An 18,852-nucleotide genomic window follows, 5' to 3' on the forward strand; every position below is an offset into this window, starting at 1 on the left:
TGTTGAAATAAATCATGGTAGAGTATGTCATCTTTTAGTATGTCAAAAATAACAACAAATCAAATGTTAGTATGTGGAAGAAAGATTTATAATAATATTTAGATACAAACATTAAAACAAGTCGTAGTATAGGATGTCGAAAAAAGTCGTTAACACTGCTTTGTGCAACAATTAATTTGCTGTATTGAATTAAGGTCTCACTTTATGCAGACAGATACTCAACAACATTCCGTGAGATGAATGCAAAACTGAGGGACGTACAATTGAATGACATTCTTCCTTTAAAGTATCTTTCTCCTATTTGGATTCAGTTTTTTCCTCAAAGGAGTACACGGGATAAGTGATTTACAAAGTGGATATGTATGATGAAAAAATGTAATTATTTCGGCAACAACACTCTATTACACTCACAATGTAATGGAGGGTAGAACACAACCGTTTTCACAAACCACAGACTCCATCTGTTTAGAACATTGTTTTTTTTAATTAACACTTCACATGATTAACACAATCTGCTTGTATTCACCTGAACAGTACTGAGTGTTCAAGGTCAGGCCTTTATAGTGTGCGTCATTTGCAAAAATCTATGAGGTGTATTATATTATTTGTATGAGTATTATGCAGAGATTTTGAAAAGTAAAGCGGTGGGTTTCTTTATTACTTTGGCGGTCATTAAAAGCAACAAAGTGGTCTTATTTTGGAGAGACGTTGAGGACCGTCCGGATGCTGTGGAGCAAAAGAGAAACACATGAGGTTTCCTGTGTGGTTTTTGTGTTACAAATGGTGGAGGAGGTATTGGAGTGTAAACCTACCATTTGCCTTCCTTCATCAGTTCAATGGCATCATTGACCTGATCCAAAGTCATGTTGTGGGTGATGAACTCATCCACCTTCAACTTCTTGTCCATGTAGGCTTCAACCATCTTTGCCACGCCATCCTTACCCTTAAAGCCTGTGCCACAAAATGCACACAAAATCTAAAATAAGAAGGTTGTATCTATGATACACATAGCTTGGTAATTTCAGAACAGATATTTAGTTTGCAAAGATTAATGAACCAGTAGTTATGTCATATTTGTCTCACCTCCAAATAAAGAGCCCTTCCATGTGCGTCCAGCAATGAGCATAAGGGGTCGGGCAGAAATTTCCTCCATGATATTCACGCCAACAATCACGCTGACACCCCAACCTTTCACACAAGACTCCAAGGCACTGCGCTAGATCGGGAAAAATATAAGGTCAAACTTGTTTTTCTGAAAGAAACTTTAATGTAATGAGCTATCGCCTTACCATGACTCCCACATTCCCGACACATTCCAGGGAGAAGTCCACTCCTCCGTCAGTCATCTCAGACAGAACTTGGCTGATGGGTTTACTGTGATCCTTGGGGTTCACGAAGTCGGTCGCCCCGAACACCTTGGCCTTCTCAGCCTTCTCTGGATTGATGTCAACAGCGATGATCCTCTTGGCTCCTGCAGCCTGGCAGCCCATGACTGCAGCCAACCCCACGGCTCCCAGGCCGAACACAGCACATGTGGAGCCTGGTTTCACCTAAAATAATGAAGTCTTGGGTCTAAACGGTTGTTTAAGTCTTAAAGCTCTGCACAGTGATATCAAAAGCAAAGTACTGAAACATTTCCAAGATAAGCCAAGGATGTCTGTCAGCATGACAGTGGAAAATTACTGGCCTGTTTTCAATAAAAATTGGAAGGCTTTAGCATGGGCCAAGGAAGAACAAATGACATTTTGGATTAGATTAAGCCCTGCCTCCAATCTGCTCCATCACGGCAGCCTCACACAGCCAACCTTGACACCGGTCAAATGAATGTAAATACGCATTTTACAACTTAAAGAACCAGGGCTATTTAAGTGTTTGTTCTGGGAAGTGGGTTTATCTAAATAAAAGAGTTATACCCTGATTTACAGAGGTGTCCTTCCTAGAGTAAGACAATTCGGAAAAAGTATTATATGGGCCCAATGGCATCACGTGATTGACACAGAAGTTGTAGTACCAGCTCTTGGCCACTATGAAAATGCTGACAGAGCGACCATTGTTAAACTGGGGGGCGTTACACCGCCGTGATGACTTGTTTTCTGCAGTAAACGTCATATAAGCGCAGTGCTGAGCTGCCAACATTAGCCAGTGGGTAAATACATGCCTATAGCATACCTTAGCTGTATTAACTGCTGCTCCATATCCTGTGCAGATTCCACAGCCAATGAGACAGACTTTGTCCAGAGGGGCAGCAGGATCGATCTTGGCCACAGCCACCTGGTTAACCACAGTGTACTCAGAGAAAGTACCGGTCCCCAAAAACTGCAGCACCTTCTTCCCCTTACAGGTCAACCTGGATTCTAGCGGTGCCATCGCGTTGTGACGCCCAGCATTGGCCCTGAACAAAATATAAAATGTTTTGTAAAAGAACCTGAAGAATGTTTTGACTGCTGCTATTATGTTATTACAGGGTTCACTGAATACCGGCAATAAACTAACAAAGGTGACACGGTCTAAAATGTGATCTCTACAAACAGACCTTTAAGTTACACCAATGGAGACTTTAAACTGATAAAATTACAACTTTCATCATTACCAATAAATAATAAATGAAAGAAAAAAAACAGTCCATAACTTATGAACACACTCGGAATGAAATAAGATGTTCAAAGGGAAGATGTTTGTGGCAGAAGATGAGTGCTAAGGGAGCTCACCATCCTTTATCACACTGGTTGGTCTTTGGACTCTTACAGAAGCGACATTCTCTACATTGACTGATGAACAGGGGTATGACATGGTCTCCTGAAAGGAAAAAACAGTGTGATAGTCACATACACTTTACAGTGGGGTAAACATAATGTGTTGGCATAATGGCACCAATAGGCCTCAGTTGACGTCCCTTATCCATCAACACCCCAAGAATAATTTGTTTAGATTTTCTGTTAATGTAGCCAACTGATTAAATAAAAAGCAGAAAAATAAAATGTTAATCATTAGCTTTAGAGGTTTTGGTCACTAGGAGGGCTGTCACTTTTACAAAAACGTCACAGACAAATTATTCACAGTGCTTCTGAACTTTGGACAGTGCCAGGCAAGCTGAGTTAAACACAAACATTAAACATTAGATATATCAACCCTTTGTCCTCACCTTGCAAATAAAGCAATATTCAGAAACTGACCTGGTCGATATTCAGTGACTCCAGGCCCAACACTCTCTACGATGCCAGCTGCCTCGTGCCCGAGGACTGTTGGGAAGCCGTCCTCATGCTTATTCTCAAAAAGTTGGTAAAGGTCCGAATGGCACACTGCAGTGGCCACAATCTGAAGAAATATGCCAAATTAGTTTTTGGTCTCAAACATTAGTTTGAAGTCTTTTCAAAACAACATTTTGCAAACTGTGGATCCATTCAGGGTTATAGTTAGGGTTATAAAAGCAGGGAATGCTTAGGGGTATGGCATTATTGTGTTGAACAAGCCCTACCGCAGCATTGGTGTAGTAAAGAACCATAAAAACACTGCTGTGAATTTCTGCTAGTTACTACATGTAGTTTTTAGGCATGTTTTTGGCTGGTCAAATTACCATCACAATTTCAATCACTTTAATCACGGATGCACCTTACTAACTTAGCTAAATAGCTCGCTTTAGCTGGTCATTTAGTGTTGGTTTTGCTTATAATACGTGTCCCTCCCCACTTATGCTCAGAGAAAACTCAAGGCTTCAAACAGTAGTCCACAACCAGTGGGTGACATAACGGCCATTACCTTTTAAAGTCTATGGTAAAAACACTCTTCTTCGTATACCAGTATGTGAGAAAGTTAGGCTGCTGCAGAGAAGGGAAGAAGTTGCACACAGTGAGTTGATGTGTTTGCTCTGATAGTGGACGTCTCTCACCTTGATGCGGACCTCGTTGGCCTGGGGTGGGGCGACCTCTATATCCTCCATCACCAAAGGCTTGTTGGACTCCCAGGCCACTGCTGCCTTGCATCTGATGACCTACAGGGCACGATATGAAATTAACGAGTACTGTATACGTAGGTGAGAGTTAGACTAAACAGAAAAACACATTGCCATAGGCCCTTGTTAAAGTGGTAATATATATTGCATCCACTGCTTTGAGTGAAGACGAAGATAGTTAAAGCATCATGTTGTCAGCTCTGCAAATCTACTGTTAAAAAGCTACATTTCCAAAAAAACGAATATAATGTTTCTGCTAAGATTCAAGGCAAACACTCATCTGGAGGCCGATTTCAATTAAGAATCAACTGACTGCCACTTTGGAACATTGTATCATATCAAGCAAATGTTTTTTTTTTCAAAGGCCTTATGATATCCTTCACAGTAGGCTTTTGGACATGTAAAATAGCTGATCACCACTTTCATTTAATTTTGATTGGTTTAGTCTACTAGTCTACTATGGTGTTCCCGGTCAAAAATGACTGCCATAGAAATGAAGGGGTAACCCTAAATGATGTTCTTCCATCAGATAGTACACACCCACAATCAACTACCATGTTCATTTTGGAATACATTTTCAGTTTCTATTCTTTGTATATTAACTGCAGTGCAATTTAAAAAAAATTTATCAGCGTGCCGACGATCGTGAATTATCAACGGGGGGGGGGTGAGGAGTTTGACGCTCGTGAACTGTCAACAGGAGGGCGGGGGAAGCCTCGCTGCGGGGAAGCAGTGTGTGGACCTGTCAGCGCAACTTACATGATGCCGAATTTAACAACAAATTGTAATAATTGGTTTAAACGGCATAATAATAAGGACGATCGTCCGTTCTGTGATTCTCCAGAACACACAGATGGCCGGTCCGCCCCTGTGTAGCATATTATTTCGATTAGAGATGAGCAGATAGCCACTGGGCTTTCAACTAAAGACACAGCCACGCAAAAACTGCGGCATTTGTTCAGCTCCTTATGGGTACTGCAATTTGTGAAGTGCTTTCCTCCGAGGTGAAACGATCAGCCCTGCACCACGGAGGAAAGCGGCAGAAAGTCGCCTGGAATTAAAGAGAGCGGGGCTGCGTTGCGTGCATGGCTTCCTTCTGCAGGTAACAGGGAGACGCACTCTGGCGGCGGTCTCGTTCAGGATCCGAAAATAAAATGTTAATATTTTGCCCACTTATTCCACTTATTCCTAGTGTGCCACTGGTTACGGTGCCGCGTGCCAGGGGTTGCCGACCCCTGATGTAAACCATTAGTCTGAGACATTGTTTACAGCTTAAAAGGGTGTTAAATAACATTTGGTGATTATTAATGTTTTTTGTGTTATTGTCAGAGCAGTTAAAACAGACTTAAATTTGACAGGGAACACCAAAGTAAGGGAGGAGAAACGAACACGATAGGAGGGATAATAACATTCTAACAGCTAGTGTCTTCAATGATTCTGGCACAGCTGCTCCTCCATAAGCTATCAAATTAGTTATTTGACAAACAGAAGTTTTAAAGTGAGTTTGAATTAAGAATACATCTATGTAGGGTTAGCAAGCACCACTGAGTAAGCCAGGTGTTTCAAGAGCTTTTTCCAAATGTTGGCTTTTTATACTCACCTTACCAGCCGTAGACATTTTGCAGGAAGACCAATAAGAAGGAAACGAGTGAGAGTGAAGAGAGGACTGCAGCAGCGGGAGCGAAGAGGAGAAGATAACAAGAGCTCACTGACCGGTGGTTTTATACAGAATCAGTATAGACCTATTAAACGATTTGGCAAACGTACAGATGGGCAGGGACTTTGAACTTTCAGATGAATGAGAAACTCAAAAAAAGTTAATGTTTACATTTATTTTTCTCCTACTATTATTATTTTCTTTTATTCTGTCGCAGGCTGCCTTTCTCGGCCTTGAGACACCCATTGGCTTTGCCTTTGAAAAAGTATGTGTGCTGTTTTTCTGGAACAAAGTCTTAGTTTTTATGATCATACTTTCCCTTTAAGAACTTTGAATGGCAGAATTACATTTATTCTGGCTTGTTCGGACACTTATGTTCAAGAACTTTCAAATGCACCTTTACACCAAATTGGATGACTGCAGTTGTTCTTTTATTATTTATTACTCTTGGTGACCCTTCCCCCCTTAAACATTAAAAGGATTGCTGATCCTTGTATTTTTCCTGTGTTCGTACATGAACCTGGGTTCATTTTTAAACCTTTGAAACCGTGCTCCATACAGCAGACTGAGTGACTGTCTATTACATCAGACTCTCTATTACTGGTATTAGATTCCTACAGTATGGTTAAGGGATCAAACCAAGAGGAGTTATGACAGTGACCAAAATTGGGGTATTCCCACCATGGGGGCTGAGCAAATGACTCAATTTCACAGAACTTCTGGAAATCATCCTTTCACATTTAGGTGCTAAAACCCCTGATGATAAAAAGAGCAGCCACCTTTTATCATTTTGTTCTTCTCTTCCCTTCCTCTATGCCATGTTACACAATATATGATCTCCTGGGGTTAAATTGACAATCCACTGTCCGGCACATACGTCAAAGCTCTTTGGGCATCAATTTGGACACCTTTACAATATTTATCTTTATAAAAATGTGTTTGAAATGCATGCATCGCGTATGGAAAATGCTGCTGTTATAGTGTAATTAGTCTGAAATATCATTACAAAAGTCATGGGATAGTATCTTGAAGAAAGTCATAGTATTGTTGAAAAAATATGAATATAGAATGTCGAAAATATCATGACAAAAGTCATAATATACTGTGTCAGAATTGTTTTTTTAAAGTCATGGAAATGAAAATATTAAATGACATTATTACAATAACCTATACATGATGGAAACATTTTGGAAAAAATCATAATATAGTATGTCAAAAAAAGTTATAGTTAAGTATGTCGCAATTTATTTTAGTATAGATGTTGAAATAAATCATGGTATAGTATGTCATCTTTTAGTATGTCAAAAATAACAACAAATCAAATGTTAGTATGTGGAAGAAAGATTTATAATAATATTTAGATACAAACATTAAAACAAGTCGTAGTATAGGATGTCGAAAAAAGTCGTTAACACTGCTTTGTGCAACAATTAATTCGCTGTATTGAATTAAGGTCTCACTTTATGCAGACAGATACTCAACAACATTCCGTGAGATGAATGCAAAACTGAGGGACGTACAATTGAATGACATTCTTCCTTTAAAGTATCTTTCTCCTATTTGGATTCAGTTTTTTCCTCAAAGGAGTACACGGGATAAGTGATTTACAAAGTGGATATGTATGATGAAAAAATTTAATTATTTCGGCAACAACACTCTATTACACTCACAATGTAATGGAGGGTAGAACACAACCGTTTTCACAAACCACAGACTCCATCTGTTTAGAACATTGTTTTTTTTAATTAACACTTCACATGATTAACACAATCTGCTTGTATTCACCTGAACAGTACTGAGTGTTCAAGGTCAGGCCTTTATAGTGTGCGTCATTTGCAAAAATCTATGAGGTGTATTATATTATTTGTATGAGTATTATGCAGAGATTTTGAAAAGTAAAGCGGTGGGTTTCTTTATTACTTTGGCGGTCATTAAAAGCAACAAAGTGGTCTTATTTTGGAGAGACGTTGAGGACCGTCCGGATGCTGTGGAGCAAAAGAGAAACACATGAGGTTTCCTGTGTGGTTTTTGTGTTACAAATGGTGGAGGAGGTATTGGAGTGTAAACCTACCATTTGCCTTCCTTCATCAGTTCAATGGCATCATTGACCTGATCCAAAGTCATGTTGTGGGTGATGAACTCATCCACCTTCAACTTCTTGTCCATGTAGGCTTCAACCATCTTTTCCACACCATCCTTACCCTTAAAGCCTGTGCCACAAAATGCACACAAAATCTAAAATAAGAAGGTTGTATCTATGATACACATAGCTTGGTAATTTCAGAACAGCTATTTAGTTTGCACAGATTAATGAACCAGTAGTTATGTCATATTTGTCTCACCTCCAAATGCAGAGCCCTTCCATGTGCGTCCAGCAATGAGCATAAGGGGTCGGGCAGAAATGTCCTCTATGTTATTCAAGCCAACAATCACGCTGACACCCCAACCTTTCACACAAGACTCCAAGGCACTGCGCTAGATCGGGAAAAATATAAGGTCAAACTTGTTTTTCTGAAAGAAACTTTAATGTAATGAGCTATCGCCTCACCATGACTCCCACATTCCCGACACATTCCAGGGAGAAGTCCACTCCTCCATCAGTCATCTCAGACAGAACTTGGCTGATGGGTTTACTGTGATCCTTGGGGTTCACGAAGTCGGTCGCCCCGAACACCTTGGCCTTCTCAGCCTTCTCTGGATTGATGTCAACAGCGATGATCCTCTTGGCTCCTGCAGCCTGGCAGCCCATGACTGCAGCCAACCCCACGGCTCCCAGGCCGAACACAGCACATGTGGAGCCTGGTTCCACCTAAAATAATGAAGTCTTTGCTCTAAATGGTTGTTTAGGTAGAAGTCTTAAAGCTCTGCACAGTGATATCAAAAGCAAAGTACTGAAACATTTCCAAGATAAGCCAAGGATGTCTGTCAGCATGACAGTGGAAAATTACTGGCCTGTTTTCAATAAAAATTGGAAGGCTTTAGCATGGGCCAAGGAAGAACAAATGACATTTTGGATTAGATTAAGCCCTGCCTCCAATCTGCTCCATCACGGCAGCCTCACACAGCCAATCTTGACACCGGTCAAATGAATGTAAATACGCATTTTACAACTTAAAGAACCAGGGCTATTTAAGTGTTTGTTCTGGGAAGTGGGTTTATCTAAATAAAAGAGTTATACCCTGATTTACAGAGGTGTCCTTCCTAGAGTAAGACAATTCGGAAAAAGTATTATATGGGCCCAATGGCATCACGTGATTGACACAGAAGTTGTAGTACCAGCTCTTGGCCACTATGAAAATGCTGACAGAGCGACCATTGTTAAACTGGGGGGCGTTACACCGCCGTGATGACTTGTTTTCTGCAGTAAACGTCATATAAGCGCAGTGCTGAGCTGCCGACATTAGCCAGTGGGTAAATACATATATGCCTATGGCATACCTTAGCTGTATTAACTGCTGCTCCATATCCTGTGCAGATTCCACAGCCAATGAGACAGACTTTGTCCAGAGGGGCAGCAGGATCGATCTTGGCCACAGCCACCTGGTTAACCACAGTGTACTCAGAGAAAGTACCGGTCCCCAAAAACTGCAGCACCTTCTTCCCCTTACAGGTCAACCTGGATTCTAGCGGTGCCATCGCGTTGTGACGCCCAGCATTGGCCCTGAACAAAATATAAAATGTTTTGTAAAAGAACCTGAAGAATGTTTTGACTGCTGCTATTATGTTATTACAGGGTTCACTGAATACCGGCAATAAACTAACAAAGGTGAAACGGTCTAAAATGTGATCTCTACAAACAGACCCTTAAGTTACACCAATGGAGACTTTAAACTGATAAAATTACAACTTTCATCATTACCAATAAATAATAAATGAAAGAAAAAAAACAGTCCATAACTTATGAACACACTCGGAATGAAATAAGATGTTCAAAGGGAAGATGTTTGTGGCAGAAGATGAGTGCTAAGGGAGCTCACCATCCTTTATCACACTGGTTGGTCTTTGGACTCTTACAGAAGCGACATTCTCTACATTGACTGATGAACAGGGGTATGACATGGTCTCCTGAAAGGAAAAATCAGTGTGATAGTCACATACACTTTACAGTGGGGTAAACATAATGTGTTGGCATAAGGCACCAATAGGCCTCGGTTGACGTCCCTTATCCACCAACACCCCAAGAATAATTTGTTTAGATTTTCTGTTAATGTAGCCAACTGATTAAATAAAAAGCAGAAAAATAAAATGTTAATCATTAGCTTTAGAGGTTTTGGTCACTAGGAGGGCTGTCACTTTTACAAAAACGTCACAGACAAATTATTCACAGTGCTTCTGAACTTTGGACAGTGCCAGGCAAGCTGAGTTAAACACAAACATTAAACATTAGATATATCAACCCTTTGTCCTCACCTTGCAAATAAAGCAATATTCAGAAACTGACCTGGTCGATATTCAGTGACTCCAGGCCCAACACTCTCTACGATGCCAGCTGCCTCGTGCCCGAGGACTGTTGGGAAGCCGACCTCATGCTTATTCTCAAAAAGTTGGTAAAGGTCCGAATGGCACACTGCAGTGGCCACAATCTGAAGAAATATGCCAAATTAGTTTTTGGTCTCAAACATTAGTTTCAAGTCTTTTCAAAACAACATTTTGCAAACTGTGGATCCATTCAGGGTTATAGTTAGGGTTATAAAAGCAGGGAATGCTTAGGGGTATGGCATTATTGTGTTGAACAAGCCCTACCGCAGCATTGGTGTAGTAAAGAACCATAAAAACACTGCTGTGAATTTCTGCTAGTTACTACATGTAGTTTTTAGGCATGTTTTTGGCTGGTCAAATTACCATCACAATTTCAATCACTTTAATCACGGATGCACCTTACTAACTTAGCTAAATAGCTCGCTTTAGCTGGTCATTTAGTGTTGGTTTTGCTTATAATACGTGTCCCTCCCCACTTATGCTCAGAGAAAACTCAAGGCTTCAAACAGTAGTCCACAACCAGTGGGTGACATAACGGCCATTACCTATTAAAGTCTATGGTAAAAACACTCTTCTTCATATACCAGTATGTGAAAAAGTGAGGCTGCTGCAGAGAAGGGAAGAAGTTGCACACAGTGAGTTGATGTGTTTGCTCTGATAGTGGACGTCTCTCACCTTGATGCGGACCTCGTTGGCCTGGGGTGGGGCGACCTCTATATCCTCCATCACCAAAGGCTTGTTGGACTCCCAGGCTACTGCTGCCTTGCATCTGATGACCTACAGGGCACGATATGAAATTAACGAGTACTGTATACGTAGGTGAGAGTTAAACAAAACAGACAAACACATTGCCATAGGCCCTTGTTAAAGTGGTAATATATATTGCATCCACTGCTTTGAGTGAAGACGAAGATAGTTAAAGCATCATGTTGTCAGCTCTGCAAATCTACTGTTAAAAAGCTACATTTCCAAAAAAACGAATATAATGTTTCTGCTAAGATTCAAGGCAAACACTCATCTGGAGGCCGATTTCAATTAAGAATCGACTGACTGCCACTTTGGAACATTGTATCATATCAAGCAAATGTTTTTTTTTTCAAAGGCCTTATGATATCCTTCACAGTAGGCTTTTGGACATGTAAAATAGCTGATCACCACTTTCTTTTAATTTTGATTGGTTTAGTCTACTAGTCTACTATGGTGTTCCCGGTCAAAAATGACTGCCATCGAAATGAAGGGGTAACCCTAAATGATGTTCTTCCATCAGATAGTACACACCCACAATCAACAACCATGTTCATTTTGGAATACATTTTCAGTTTCTATTCTTTGTATATTAACTGCAGTGCAATTAAAAAAAAATGTATCAGCGTGCCGACGATCGTGAATTATCAACTGGGGGGGGGGGGGGTGAGGAGTTTGACGCTCGTGAACTGTCAACAGGAGGGCGGGGGAAGCCTCGCTGCGGTGAAGCAGTGAAGCAGTGTGTGGACCTGTCAGCGCAACTTACATGATGCCGAATTTAACAACACATTTAAATAATTGGTTTAAACGGCATAATAATAAGGACGATCGTCCGTTCTGTGATTCTCCAGAACACAGATGGCCGGTCCGCCCCTGTGTAGCATATTATTTCGATGAGAGATGAGCAGATCGCCACTGGGCTTTCAACTAAAGACACAGCCACGCAAAAACTGCGGTATTTGTTCAGCTCCTTATGGGTACTGCAATTTGTGAAGTGCTTTCCTCTGTGGTGAAACGATCAGCCCTGCACCACGGAGGAAAGCGGCAGAAAGTCGCCTGGAGTTAAAGAGAGCGGGGCTGCATTGCATGCATGGCTTCCTTCTGCAGGTAACAGGGAGACGCACTCTGGCGGCGGTCTCGTTCAGGATCCGAAAATAAAATGTTAATATTTTGCCCACTTATTCCACTTATTCCTAGTGTGCCACTGGTTACGGTGCCGCGTGCCAGGGGTTGCCGACCCCTGATGTAAACCATTAGTCTGAGACATTGTTTACAGCTTAAAAAGGTGTTAAATAACATTTGGTGATTATTAATGTTTTTTATGTTATTGTCAGAGGAGTTCAAACAGACTTAAAGGGCCCATGTCATGCTTTTCCGGTTATTACGCGTCCCCTTGTGTGTTATGAAGGTTTTTATGCATGGAAACGGAGTGCAGAGTCAAAACCCTCAAAGTACACCCTGTAGCGAGTAAAACTCTAACACAGAAAATACCTCCCCAAAACGCCTCGTTGGAGATACGTCACTGCCCATTTGAGTCTTCCATTTAGTTCCGGGTACGGCATGATGTCATGCGGTACCCGGAACGAAATGGACCAATCCCGAAGAGCTATGGCCACACCCAGCCGCGCTGGCCGCACCCTCTGCCAGCCTAACATTTACTGTTGGAAGCTCTGGTTCAGTTCACAATCGATCCAGTCATGCCAATGCCAAGGACCTGTTTCCTGAAATGTGAGGAGAAATCTGAGCTGTTTGTCCTACCGACGGAAGAACCACGACGAAGTCAGTGGTTGAAATTTCTGTTTAACACTGTTCCTTCAGAGGTTCGAAGAACGTTACTGTGTGCGCGGCATTTCACAGACGAAAGCTTCCAAAACATTGCCCAGTTTGAGGCCGGATATGCACAGCATTTGAAACTGAAGGACGATGCTATTCCTAGTTTGTTTGGACCGTTTGGAGCAGGGGAAGATTCGGGTACACAACCTGTAAGTTTGCATTGTTATTTGTGTATTTATCAAACAAGGTATCTACCACTGACTGTTTAAATGTGTAAACGTGTGTCGGACTGCTAGCGTTTCCATATATCAACTCTAATATCAGCAGATGGCCTTACATACATGTATCTCATAGCAGGAGAATGTCTGCATTCACACACGAAATACTCATAGACAGTATACTCCGGGTGATTTACCGTACGGTCAGTCGCGAAATGTAATTACATTATAGCTAACGTTCCTAGCGTGTATGCTACCGAGCTAACCAACGGAGCTAGACATGGGTTTGCTCTGGAAAACACTTGACACAGTGCTTACTGGGCTAACGACGTTGCTAGCGTTTAAATATGTCAACTACAATGTCAGCAGATGGCCTTACATGTTTGTCATGGCAGGAGAATGTCTGCATTCACACACGGAATACTCATACAGTATACTCCGGGTGATTTACCGTACGGTCAGTACATTACAGTTGGCTAGCTAACGAGGCTATTCATGCCAGTTACAATGAATGACCGAACGTAGCAGACTACCCGTATAAGATTGCAATTATAAACACGTTATTGCTAGCCTAATATGAACCACTAGCTTTTGTTCATAGTAGTTTTATTACACTACATTATAGTTGCCGTAACTCCGAGCTACCGTTCATATCGTGTTTGTTACCAAGGTAAACAAGAAAGCTAGGTTAGCATATTATTCATGCCAGTTACAATGAATGACCGAACGTAGCAGACTACCCGTATAAGATTGCAATTATAAACACGTTATTGCTAGCCTAATATGAACCACTAGCTTTTGTTCATAGTAGTTTTATTACACTACATTATAGTTGCCGTAACTCCGAGCTACCGTTCATATCATGTTTGCTACCAAGGTAAACAAGAAAGCTAGGTTAGCATATTAGCTGGCAAGCTTACTGTGTTGATTAGATAGATCCACACTCCTACCACAACTACTAACGAATCTAAAACAAGTAAGTTTCTCTAATATTTTGTGATTTGCATTTGATTTCGTCCAGCCAGATCAGGAAACTCCTGGCGTATCTGGCGGACAACACACACCCGGGATGACCCACTCTGATGCCTCGTCCTAAAAAGCCCCGGCAGCCGCTTACAAAGCTGCGATAGGCAAGATGCCGAAAACGCCTATTAGGGGAGGAGTGGATGATATACAGTGTATATATGTATATTTACGCATGTTCATTTTGTACATTTCTAAAAATAAAGTTTGATGGAAATACTTAGTAGGCCTATCCTTTCTTCCCTGAATTATTTGCTCCTATAACATATCATTCATATATAGCAAACCATGATTTGATTTCTCATCAAACAGTAGTAGTTCATTACAGGTAAAAATAACTTACTCTTCTATAACAACAGTTGTAGGTACAGTTCGGTTAGTTAGCGTATAAAATATACGGCTGCACCGACGCCATTATAAGACTGTTCCGCTGAGAGCGAGCCGAAAAAAAGTAGAGATGGGCGAGTCCTGATTCATCCGGATCATTAACCCGGATCCTAGAAATGAGCTGGTCGTGACGAGTCTCCCCTCTCCATTAACCCGAGTCCTTTGAGTCCCACACTTGGTGTGACGTACAAATTAAAACTATAAATTGCGTCACTCGCTACTCTCTTTATAACATGTAAAATCACATTACAACGTACCCCAGTCCATCTGCCTACCCTTTAGCAAGTATACAGGATAGCTGCCTGCCAGAAGTTATCGTTTGGCTCAGAGGAGGGGACACGGATCAGTGAAACTTCCTGCAGACTCGTGGGGACTCAGAGGAGCCGACGGCTCCTAACCGTAATAGCATAGCAGATCCAGAGATCCATACTCGCCATGTGCACGAGCATAGCCCCTCCTCCAGCACCCGGCTCCTGCGGCTATATTATGCACGAGTCAACAGCAGACTCGCAGACTTGCAGATTCGCAGATTCGCAAATCCTGACTCGCTGTGCAAAACACAGCAGACTCGTGCGGACTCAGAGCCGTAGCCATATAGCAGCAGATCCAGAGATCCAGCAGACTCGTCCTCATGCACGAGTCAACAGCAGACTCAGATTCGCTAAATCGCAAAATGACCTTTTTTTTGTGATCAATATGTTTTATTAAAGCAAAAGACACCACTTTACACACATTTAACACATACAAACACCAATATTGCAATGATTACGCAGTCCATGAGAAAATATGGGGGGCATATGATTAGATATAATTATATGTTTAATAATAATAATTGTATAATTAAGACATTTTATATATTCTAACTGTTTTGCAATTTTCTATCATTTGTCATTGTTTGTTTCTTTTTGTGTGCTATGTTCAAAATAAACGTTTTGCCAAGTAAGATCCTTATTGGAAAAGCAGCTATTACACGCAGGAGACTGTTGCACAACATGACAATTTTGTGAGAAGTCTACACTGAAACTTCATTTAGAGCCGGAAACATAATGGACTTAATCAAAATCGCGGGATCCGTGAATCCAGGTCAATGATCGAGAGAGACCAGTTGCCTACGAGTCAGCGGAACTTCACAGACTCAGATTCGCAAATCCTTACTCACTGTGCAAAACACAGCAGACTCGTGCGGACTCAGAGCCGTAACCATATAGCAGCAGATCCAGAGATCCAGCAGACTCGTCGTCATGCACGAGTCAACAGCAGACTCGGATTCGCAAATCCTGACTCACTGTGCAAAACACAGCAGAGCAGACTCGTGCGGACTCAGAGCCGTAGCCATATAGCAGCAGATCCAGAGATCCAGCAGACTCGTCCTCATGCACGAGTCAACAGCAGACTCAGCTTTGCCAAATCGCAAAATAACCCTTTTTTTTGTGATCAACATTTTTTATTAAAGCAAAATACACTGTGTAGCGGAGGTTAATATAACGTCAGTTTAATATGCTTGTGAAATGCAACAACTTTTCGGTTTCACCGATAGGATTTCTACGGTCTTGGTGATGCTGACTCATATGACTCAAATGACTCGTATGATCCGGATCTTTTCAATGACTGACTCAGAAGACCCTGAGTCCGTAAAAGGATCCGGATTTGCCATCTCTAGAAAAAAGCACTGTTAGACATGGGCGGAGCCTCTCTGGTGGTTGACTAATCAGAACAGAGTGGCTGAGCTGACCAATCGGAGCACACTAGGCTCACAGGGAGGGGGGGGCAAGAGCTCCAACGAGTCGTTTAGTGGAGAGAGTGAATACTGCTGAATACACATACTTTACAGAGATGCTGTATGCGAAACCAATGTGAGTTTGGAAAATTGCACAGTATAAATCTATTTTAGTTTACCTCAACAATGTAATTATGATCAGTGGAAATGGCCATGACATGGGCCCTTTAAATTTGACAGGGAACACCAAAGTAAGGGAGGAGAAACGAACACGATAGGAGGGATAATAACATTCTAACAGCTAGTGTCTTCAATGATTCTGGCACAGCTGCTCCTCCATAAGCTATCAAATTAGTTATTTGACAAACAGAAGTTTTAAAGTGAGTTTGAATTAAGAATACATCTATGTTGGGTTAGCAAGCACCACTGAGTAAGCCAGGTGTTTCAAGAGCTTTTTCCAAATGTTGGCTTTTTATACTCACCTTACCAGCCGTAGACATTTTGCAGGAAGACCAATAAGAAGGAAACGAGTGAGAGTGAAGAGAGGACTGCAGCAGCGGGAGCGAAGAGGAGAAGATAACAAGAGCTCACTGACTGGTGGTTTTATACAGAATCAGTATAGACCTATTAAACGATTTGGCAAACGTACAGATGGGCAGGGACTTTGAACTTTCAGATGAATGAGAAACTATCAAAAAAAGTTAATGTTTACATTTATTTTTCTCCTGTTATTATTATTTTCTTTTATTCTGTCGCAGGCTGCCTTTCTCGACCTTTAGACACCCATTGGCTTTGCCTTTGAAAAAGTATGTGTGCTGTTTTTCTGGAACAAAGTCTTAGTTTTTATGATCATACTTTCCCTTTAAGAACTTTGAATGGCAGAATTACATTTATTCTGGCTTGTTCGGACACTTATGTTCAAGATCTTTCAAATGCACCTTTACACCAAATTGGATGACTGCAGTTGTTCTTTTATTATTTATTGCTCTTGGTGACCCTTCCCCCCTTAAACATTAAAAGGATTGTTGATCCTTGTATTTTTCCTGTGTTCGTACATGAACCTGGGTTAAATTTTAAACCTTTGAAACCGTGCTCCATACAGCAGACTGAGTGACTGTCTATTACATCAGACTCTCTATTACTGGTATTAGATTCCTACAGTATGGTTAAGGGATCAAACCAAGAGGAGTTATGACAGTGACCAAAATTGGGGTATTCCCACCATGGGGGCTGAGCAAATTACTCAATTTCACAGAACATATATACACAATATATGATCTCCTGGGGTTAAATTGACAATCCACTGTCCGGCACATACTGTACGTCAACGCTCTTTGGGCATCAATTTGGACACCTTTACAATATTTATCTTGATAAAAATGTGTTTGAAATGCATGCATCGCGTATGGAAAATGCTGCTGTTATAGTATAATTAGTCTGAAATATCATTACAAAAGTCATGGGATAGTATTTTGAAGGAAGTCATAGTATTGTTGAAAAAATATGAATATAGAATGTCGAAAATATCATGACAAAAGTCATAATATACTGTGTCAGAATAGTTTTTTTAAAGTCATGGAAATGAAAATATTAAATGACATTATTACAATAACCTATACATGATGGAAACATTTTGGAAAAAGTCATAATATAGTATGTCAAAAAAAGTTATAGTTAAGTATGTCGCAATTTTTTTTAGTATACAGTAGATGTTGAAATAAATCATGGTATAGTATGTCATCTTTTAGTATGTCAAAAATAACAACAAATCAAATGTTAGTATGTGGAAGAAAGATTTATAATAATATTTAGATACAATCATTAAAACAAGTCGTAGTATAGGATGTCGAAAAAAGTCGTTAACACTGCTTTGTGCAACAATTAATTCGCTGTATTGAATTAAGGTCTCACTTTATGCAGACAGATACTCAACAACATTCCGTGAGATGAATGCAAAACTGAGGGACGTACAATTGAATGACATTCTTCCTTTAAAGTATCTTTCTCCTATTTGGATTCAGTTTTTTCCTCAAAGGAGTACACGGGATAAGTGATTTACAGAGTGGATATGTATGATGAAAAAATGTAATTATTTCGGCAACAACACTCTATTACACTCACAATGTAATGGAGGGTAGAACACAACCATTTTCACAAACCACAGACTCCATCTGTTTAGAACATTGTTTTTTTTAATTAACACTTCACATGATTAACACAATCTGCTTGTATTCACCTGAACAGTACTGAGTGTTCAATGTCAGGCCTTTATAGTGTGCGTCATTTGCAAAATCTATGAGGTGTATTATATTATTTGTATGAGTATTATGTAGGGTTGCAAAGGGGCGGTTAGTTATGTTTTTTTTTTTAAGTAGAACAGAACAAGTTTTAATTATTTTATTGAACAATTATTTGTTTAATTGAAGAACGAAAACAGGAATGTTGAGTTAAATATTACTCATCCCCCCCAACCCCACTCATTACAAAATGAACAAAAATGCACCCCCCATCCAAAAATCCCCACAAAGTCCCATTCAAAATGTTAAATGGAAAGAGCCCTTCTCCCTCCAAGTCCCATTAAACATGCAAATCTTCCTTCAAGCAATCCTGTGCATTTTTGCTAAACCCTTTCAGTCAATGGGCTCTTCCTGGGCCTCATCAACATCCAACTCTTCCTCTTCAGTGTCACTGTCCAGCCTTGTTGAGGATGGCTCTGTGTCAGTCTCAAAGAGCCTTAGGTTTGCCCGAATGCCAACCAGTTTTTCCACTCTCACATTTGTGAGCCTGTTGCGAACCTTTGTGTGGTCTCAATAGCCATGCAGTAAGCAGTGTGCTATGGCATGGATATTCAAGTGTACTTGAATGGCATCTGTTTGTTTTAGTCAAGATTATGCTAAAATATACT

The 18,852-nt window shown here is 40.7% G+C and overlaps 2 protein-coding genes across 2 annotated transcripts; both read right to left on the reverse strand.

Moving 5' to 3' along the window:
- Positions 1-460: 460 nt before the first annotated feature.
- On the reverse strand, positions 461-5,671 carry LOC117486678 (alcohol dehydrogenase 1-like). The gene is made up of 9 exons (XM_034135183.1): positions 5,550-5,671; positions 3,887-3,988; positions 3,174-3,315; positions 2,709-2,796; positions 2,170-2,392; positions 1,290-1,550; positions 1,084-1,216; positions 813-951; positions 461-726 (listed from the first exon to the last, which is right to left on the reverse strand). The coding sequence occupies exons 1-9, from the start codon at positions 5,565-5,567 to the stop codon at positions 693-695; spliced, it is 1,140 nt and encodes a 379-aa protein (XP_033991074.1). The 5' UTR covers positions 5,568-5,671; the 3' UTR covers positions 461-692.
- Positions 5,672-7,325: 1,654 nt separating this feature from the next.
- Positions 7,326-16,525, reverse strand: LOC117486679 (alcohol dehydrogenase 1-like). Its single transcript, XM_034135184.1, has 9 exons — positions 16,430-16,525; positions 10,761-10,862; positions 10,048-10,189; positions 9,584-9,671; positions 9,045-9,267; positions 8,155-8,415; positions 7,949-8,081; positions 7,678-7,816; positions 7,326-7,591 (listed from the first exon to the last, which is right to left on the reverse strand). The coding sequence occupies exons 1-9, from the start codon at positions 16,445-16,447 to the stop codon at positions 7,558-7,560; spliced, it is 1,140 nt and encodes a 379-aa protein (XP_033991075.1). The 5' UTR covers positions 16,448-16,525; the 3' UTR covers positions 7,326-7,557.
- Positions 16,526-18,852: the final 2,327 nt, after the last annotated feature.

Source organism: Trematomus bernacchii, unplaced genomic scaffold (assembly GCF_902827165.1).
Source record: "Trematomus bernacchii unplaced genomic scaffold, fTreBer1.1, whole genome shotgun sequence".
NCBI lineage: Eukaryota > Metazoa > Chordata > Actinopteri > Perciformes > Nototheniidae > Trematomus > Trematomus bernacchii.